The sequence below is a fragment of the Anguilla anguilla genome, chromosome 14 (genome assembly GCF_013347855.1).
Source record: "Anguilla anguilla isolate fAngAng1 chromosome 14, fAngAng1.pri, whole genome shotgun sequence".
In the NCBI taxonomy this organism is placed as follows: domain Eukaryota; kingdom Metazoa; phylum Chordata; class Actinopteri; order Anguilliformes; family Anguillidae; genus Anguilla; species Anguilla anguilla.
In genome coordinates, this window is record NC_049214.1 from 7,952,764 (window position 1) to 7,959,104 (window position 6,341).

At 35.8% G+C, this 6,341-nt stretch overlaps 1 protein-coding gene across 2 annotated transcripts; it reads left to right on the forward strand.

Annotated features, from left to right (window-relative positions):
- Nucleotides 1–288: 288 nt before the first annotated feature.
- otpa (orthopedia homeobox a) lies at nucleotides 289–6,083 on the forward strand. Of its 2 annotated transcripts, none has more exons than XM_035390289.1 (3): nucleotides 289–488; nucleotides 955–1,343; nucleotides 4,610–6,083. In XM_035390289.1, exons 1-3 carry the CDS (start codon nucleotides 413–415, stop codon nucleotides 5,129–5,131), a joined length of 987 nt encoding a protein of 328 aa, XP_035246180.1. In that variant the 5' UTR covers nucleotides 289–412; the 3' UTR covers nucleotides 5,132–6,083. The 2 variants fall into 2 exon arrangements, with proteins under 2 accessions (XP_035246180.1, XP_035246181.1); XM_035390290.1 differs by having other exon boundaries at nucleotides 290–449.
- Nucleotides 6,084–6,341: the final 258 nt, after the last annotated feature.

Genomic DNA, 6,341 nt, shown 5'->3' on the forward strand with positions numbered 1-6,341 from the left:
AACATCTCAGGATTACCGAGTTTATTAAGTGTGGTTTGTTGTCATTATAGAAATTAGATCAGGTCATTTAAAAGGGTATAATTTGAGGTTGAAAGCTAATAAATCAGATTTGAAAATGAGGAGAAATAGACAAGTGAATGTAGCGTGATTGTGAGTGTGAGTGGCTGGCTATGGAGGATTGCGGCTGTGACATTTTCAGGCTTCAATTCTGATTGGCTCCTATTTGCAGAAGCTCATGGGTTCATTCAAGTATTAAGCGCCTCCCCATCCCTCTAAAGGACATTATAATGCAAGGGACCTCCTTTTTAACCACAAACCGAATTTTCTTTCATTTAGGCTATATATATTTTTTAAATAGTTTAAAGTCGTAGAAATTTTTTTGGAAAGCATTTTCGTCCTGGAGCGGTGCGCAATGCTATCGCACGCCGACCTCCTGGATGCTCGCCTCGGTGAGTTATCATCACCAAACTCCGGTCTTCAACTCTACTGTAAGCTGGAGGAACTTCTAATCTAACAAAATCAAGCATAGAAATTGACAATTTGTTTCATATTTTATCTTAATATGATCTAAGTGAACTAATTCTTCCGAATAGCAATTACTTATATTACACCGTAATTTGATTTAGCCGTTTTCAAATATATTGATGTGATCAGATGGAATTAAGCATGTTTAAAGAAGATATTAGCTTCTGCATTTATTAAGAAAATATTTAGAATGTGTTACCTTTTACAGACTAATCTACAGTGTAACCAAGTTGATTTTTGTAATACTAGTGCATGCTTTTACAGGAGAAAAAACAATGTATCCTGTATTTGTGATTTCTCAATGTGGAATTACTGAATACGATTTAACGGTTTTCTTTTTTGATACAGGATATGTGGAGTCTACCTGACATATTTTATTTATGTTTAACTTCAGGAAACCAATTTACCTCATATGACTTTATCTTGCAGGGATGAAGGATGCAGCGGCGGAGCTTCTAGGACACAGGGAGGCACTGAAGTGTAGACTAGGGGGCGGTGGATCTGATCCGGTGCATTCTGGTGATCTAGCCCCGGTTTCCGACGCTGTTGAAGGGGCCACACTTCTACCCGGAGACGACATCAACAATGCTGGATCCAATCCTCCCGGGGTGCAGGTCAACACCAAAGACCAAGAAAAGCAGCAGAATCCTAACCAGCCAGGTGGACAACAAGCCCAGAAACAAAAGCGACACCGGACCCGTTTTACTCCGGCCCAGTTAAATGAACTGGAGAGAAGCTTTGCTAAAACCCATTACCCAGATATCTTCATGAGGGAAGAACTGGCACTGAGGATCGGTCTTACAGAATCGCGTGTGCAGGTAAGCTTTATATAAAACTATTAAAGACAAACACAAACACGAATAAAACAAACACAAACTAAAACACAGAAAAAATAGAAGTGTGTGATGTGAACTGTGGTGTGTCTGGGTTCGAAACAAATGTTGTAAAAAAATATATAATCGTCAGCTATATAAGAATAATAATAGGACTAGCATATATATATATATATATATATATATATATATATATATATATATGTGTGTGTGTGTGTGTATGTGTGCGTGTGTGTGTGCGTGTGTGTGTGTTACATATATGCAATGTCTTACATTGCGTATAGTGAACAAGTTGCCTATGTATTATAAATGATAAAGAAAATTACGAATATCTTGAAAAGGAACTAGATTGTCTCTGATATTACATTTCATTGACATAATTCTAACCAAGTGTTAGACCAGAATTAGGAACTATTTATTGGATTCTTCCCACACATATTCAAGTAAACTGTGTTCACATTGCACTCACATGACGTTAAATAAACCATCTGGAAAGTGTAGGCCAGGCACAGAAGAAAGCATTTAAATATTGTTTAAGGTTTTAGAATGTACACCCAAACTCCAGTACCTATTATCACGGTACAGAAAATATGCAATAAAATTTCAAAATAGTTAGTTGATCCTCTTTCTATGCTAGTTCGACGAGATGATACATTACAAATCACAGCTGAAACAACCCAACACGATGGTGAACTCGGGCAGGTTAAAAATAATAGCGTGTGCTGTCCATGGTCCTGGATGCTTTTGCGGGTTTAGCATCTTTAGGCAGCAGTAAATAAATACATATTTTATTTCTAAAATTTCAAAACATTTTATAATTTCATTATAAAACATCAATCATAATACAATTTGCAGAAGATGCAATAATATGCTAAACTAAGAACGCAAACAACTCCAAATTTTCAAATGTGAACATACAGCATAAATACGTCAATATTCAGAATTCCAAATAAATATTTAGAATATAGTAATCATAAGACTTATTTAACCAACGTGTATTATTATTATTATTATTATTATTATTATTATTTTGGTTGTATTGATACTTATACAAACTATGCGATTTAAGAGATTTGTTGTGAAGACGACGATGCTTGTCTGTTATTTCACTTGCACCTGTTCAATGATTTTAATTAGACTTTCTATTTTATGAAAAATTAAGAGTGCGAAAGGAAACAAAAACGTACGTTAAAATAGGTTTATCTATAGCTGAAAAACGATACGATTTTCTAACAATCGAGATCCTTTTCCAATAAATGTATAATAAAATTAATAAATTAATTGTAGTTTTTTCCGACATATTAGTAAATGTCATTTTAAAACGATTTGAGCTCTTTATCCCTGACAACGTATTTATCGGCAACTTATTCATTAGTGCACAAAGCCGGTTTCATCACATTTCCAAATATAATGGTTCACATATCCGATTAGCGATGTGTTGCATTTTAAGCTTGCAAATGAGTGCCTATATGGTAATTATTTTGGCAGACAATAAGCATTCCATACCTCTTCCACGACTTTTAATTTTATTTGATGCATTCTAGTTCATTATGTATGTATAGCATTTTTCAAAATAGTGTAATAAAACCAATCCCATTATTATCAACCAGTTTCAAAATTATTTATAACAGGTATGGCTTATTAACCAGCAATGTGAAAATCATGCAAATGAAGAGATTATATGCAATATAATAAGCATAATCATTAGCGTATAGGGTAGATTAATTCAGTTTCAATATTTTATTTACATAAAAACGAGATTAACGAAATAACGGCGCATAGTGGCCTTTGATAACTAATATTTTATTCTAGAAAATACAATTATGCAGTTAGATTCGATGTACTGCACCGTGTTTTCTTTTTAAATGGTCTGTCAATTTTCATGTCTTAATATAGAACACATTGCGTGTATATTCTTTTTAGATGGATATGAGAAATAGCATTTTCTTTCCTTTCAAGTGTAATGAATTTGGTCGAGATTTCACGGCTGGCTGCTCGGGATGAAACAGAGATTTGAGGTTTAATACAGCGCCCTAGCGTCTCCACCAAATTTTCACATTAATCATCGGCTGACTTCCAACGAGATCTTTATAAACCTCAAGGACCCCGGCATAAACACTCAGTATCATTTCCTGAACAGGACCCAAAATGTGACGCGCGCTCACATAAGCACAATGTAACTGTAAGAGTAGGCTATATGGATTTCTGCAGACAAAATATTTGTGCTATTTTAACAAATGTATGCCATTTGTACCAATATTACACGAAGAGCTTTCTATCCTAATAGGCTACAGGCCACTTCATTCAGGTTTAAAAATCTTTTTTTTTTATTGGCCAAACAGCGATAATAATAATAATAGGCCTAATAATAATAATAATAATAATAATAATAATAATAATAATAATAATCATTAAATCGCCTCGGAAAAGGTGCTAGCTTCTTTGCAAATATATGGTATTCCTTTAGTTTACCATTATGACGATGATGATGATGATGATGATGATAATGATGATGATGATGGTAATAATAATAATAATAATAATAATAATAATAATAATAATAATAATAATATTTGTTTCGCTATAATACAAACAGTTCCCTGATATAATGTACACAGTAAAATGTACAGTGTTAATTCAACACTAACAATGTTAATTCAACTCTGGCAGGTAATATTTGGTCCCCATTGGGACTAAATGTTATCTGTTAGAGTTAAATTAACACTATTAGTGTTGAATTCACACTGGAAATTTTACTGTGTAGGCCAAATTAAAAAAAAAAAACGTTTTTATGAGTTCATATAAATCTTTGTTAAACGATTGTCATGCTCAACTAACACTCAAATGTTGAAACAATGTTAGACTGCTATAACAACAAAAAAAAATTGACCCAACTGTCAACAAACGTTATGAATGGGAATAATAATATTCATTAAACATTTATTTATAAATTATTTCTGCCGACATATTCGTCCGCTGGGTTATAAACCATGAGTAGGCTAAGTGAAGAACTCGGTCGATCGTCTTTCCTCTCCAAACTGTAACGTTCCTGTATTATCACGTATGCATTAAAACAAAACAGGTAGAGCTTGTGACACCTTGTGTTTTCAGTATTATTACACATAATTTTGCGTATGGGATTGGTTTAGATTCCTTACTTGTAAATGACGTGATTGTAGGGCTATTTATAAATACAAATGAAGAAATCTATATTTTTCCACCCAGTCATGCCCATCCGTTTCCCCCGACAGGTCTGGTTTCAGAACAGACGTGCCAAATGGAAGAAGCGCAAGAAGACTACCAACGTCTTCCGAGCCCCGGGTACGCTCCTGCCGACACATCACGGCCTGCCACAGTTCCCTTCTGCAGCTGCTGCTGCAGCAGCCATGGGCGACAGCCTCTGCTCTTTTCATGCCAACGATACTCGCTGGGCCGCAGCAGGGATGCCCGGCGTCTCGCAGCTGCAACTCCCGCCCGCGTTGGGCCGGCAGCAGGCTATGGCCCAGTCCCTCTCCCAGTGCAGCCTCGGAGCCGGTCCCCCTCCCAACTCGATGAGCCTTTCCAACATGTCCTCTAACGGCTCTGGGCTCCAGTCACACCTCTATCAGCCCACATTTCCTGGTATGGTGCCCGCCTCCCTCTCTGGTCCAACAAACGTGACCGGTTCGCCCCAGCTCTGTAGTTCTCCGGACAGTGACGTCTGGAGAGGGACCAGCATCGCCTCACTGCGCCGTAAAGCACTGGAGCACACAGTCTCCATGAGTTTCACCTAATGGGTCTAAGTGAAAATCCCGTATATTCCTCTGTTATAGTTACTATATGTTTACTTTGATCCCATCATCCCAGTAACAAACCAGGAAGTCTCAGGATGGGAAGTTCTTCTAGTAAAAGCAGGAAACAGAGACTGGTTGTGTATTTAGGCTATTCAACAAATATTCAAATCACATTTGTCCGTGAGAGGGGTACAAGACGGACTTTTTAGCCTCGGATGCTTTTTTATTTATTTGACTCAACAACAACTGAAACAGAATTTTATTTATTTATTTATTCATTTATTTATTTATTTATTTAGACATATATTTATTTGTTCCCGTGTTTGTCAAAAATTGTCTCATTGGGGTTTTTGTACCCGCAGTTATTAACAGATAACTACAGCTTTCAGCAGCTGTTTTGGTAAAATGCTATGAGTTTATCATAGTTTCTTCGGGGAATATTTACTCCGTTCTGTCAAAACATTCATAATTTGAGAAAGCGATTGTTAAATGCCACATGCACTGCATGCACAAACGGGCTCAACGCATGCGCAGTGCACGTGTGTGTTTCTAACCCTGGGTGTTCGTGCAGCTGGGAGAGGAATGCGACTTTAAGCGTGGCACACTTTAGGACAAGATGAAAAAAAGAAAAAACTTATAAGAATCCATAAACTTTAAGAATCAGCTTTGTCTGCATGTGCTGGCCAAGTTTAAAAACCGGGGAAATACTATTTATAAGACAAGAAAATAAACTTTAAATAACCTGTTATATAGGATGTTTTGTGTAGATAAAGCATTCTTGTTACCTTCTGGTCAATTTGTGATATGTTCTAACTTATTGTCTGTGCTTATTATTGAAACTGGATTTCTTAAATGTTTGATCTTCTACTACTGAACATACAATTTTCTTTCCTCGACAGGTTTATATCAATTTAATGTAAATGGATAAATAAAAATCATTTTCAATATGTCATATAACGAATTGATTTGTCTTTACTTTGCGCTTATATTTAATTAAAAGCAATCAACAATTGTCTTCAATTATTTTCAGTTTTTGAAAAGAACAATAGCCTATAGCCCTATCAAAAATTTTTATCTTTATCTGTGTTGCAATTGGTTACTGCGCTGCATATCGCCCTTAGTCGGTTATAAGGAACACAGGCCAAGCTTTAGATAAATATAAATTATAGCATACATTTTGTTGATTAGACTATAACTAACAGTTCGGAAC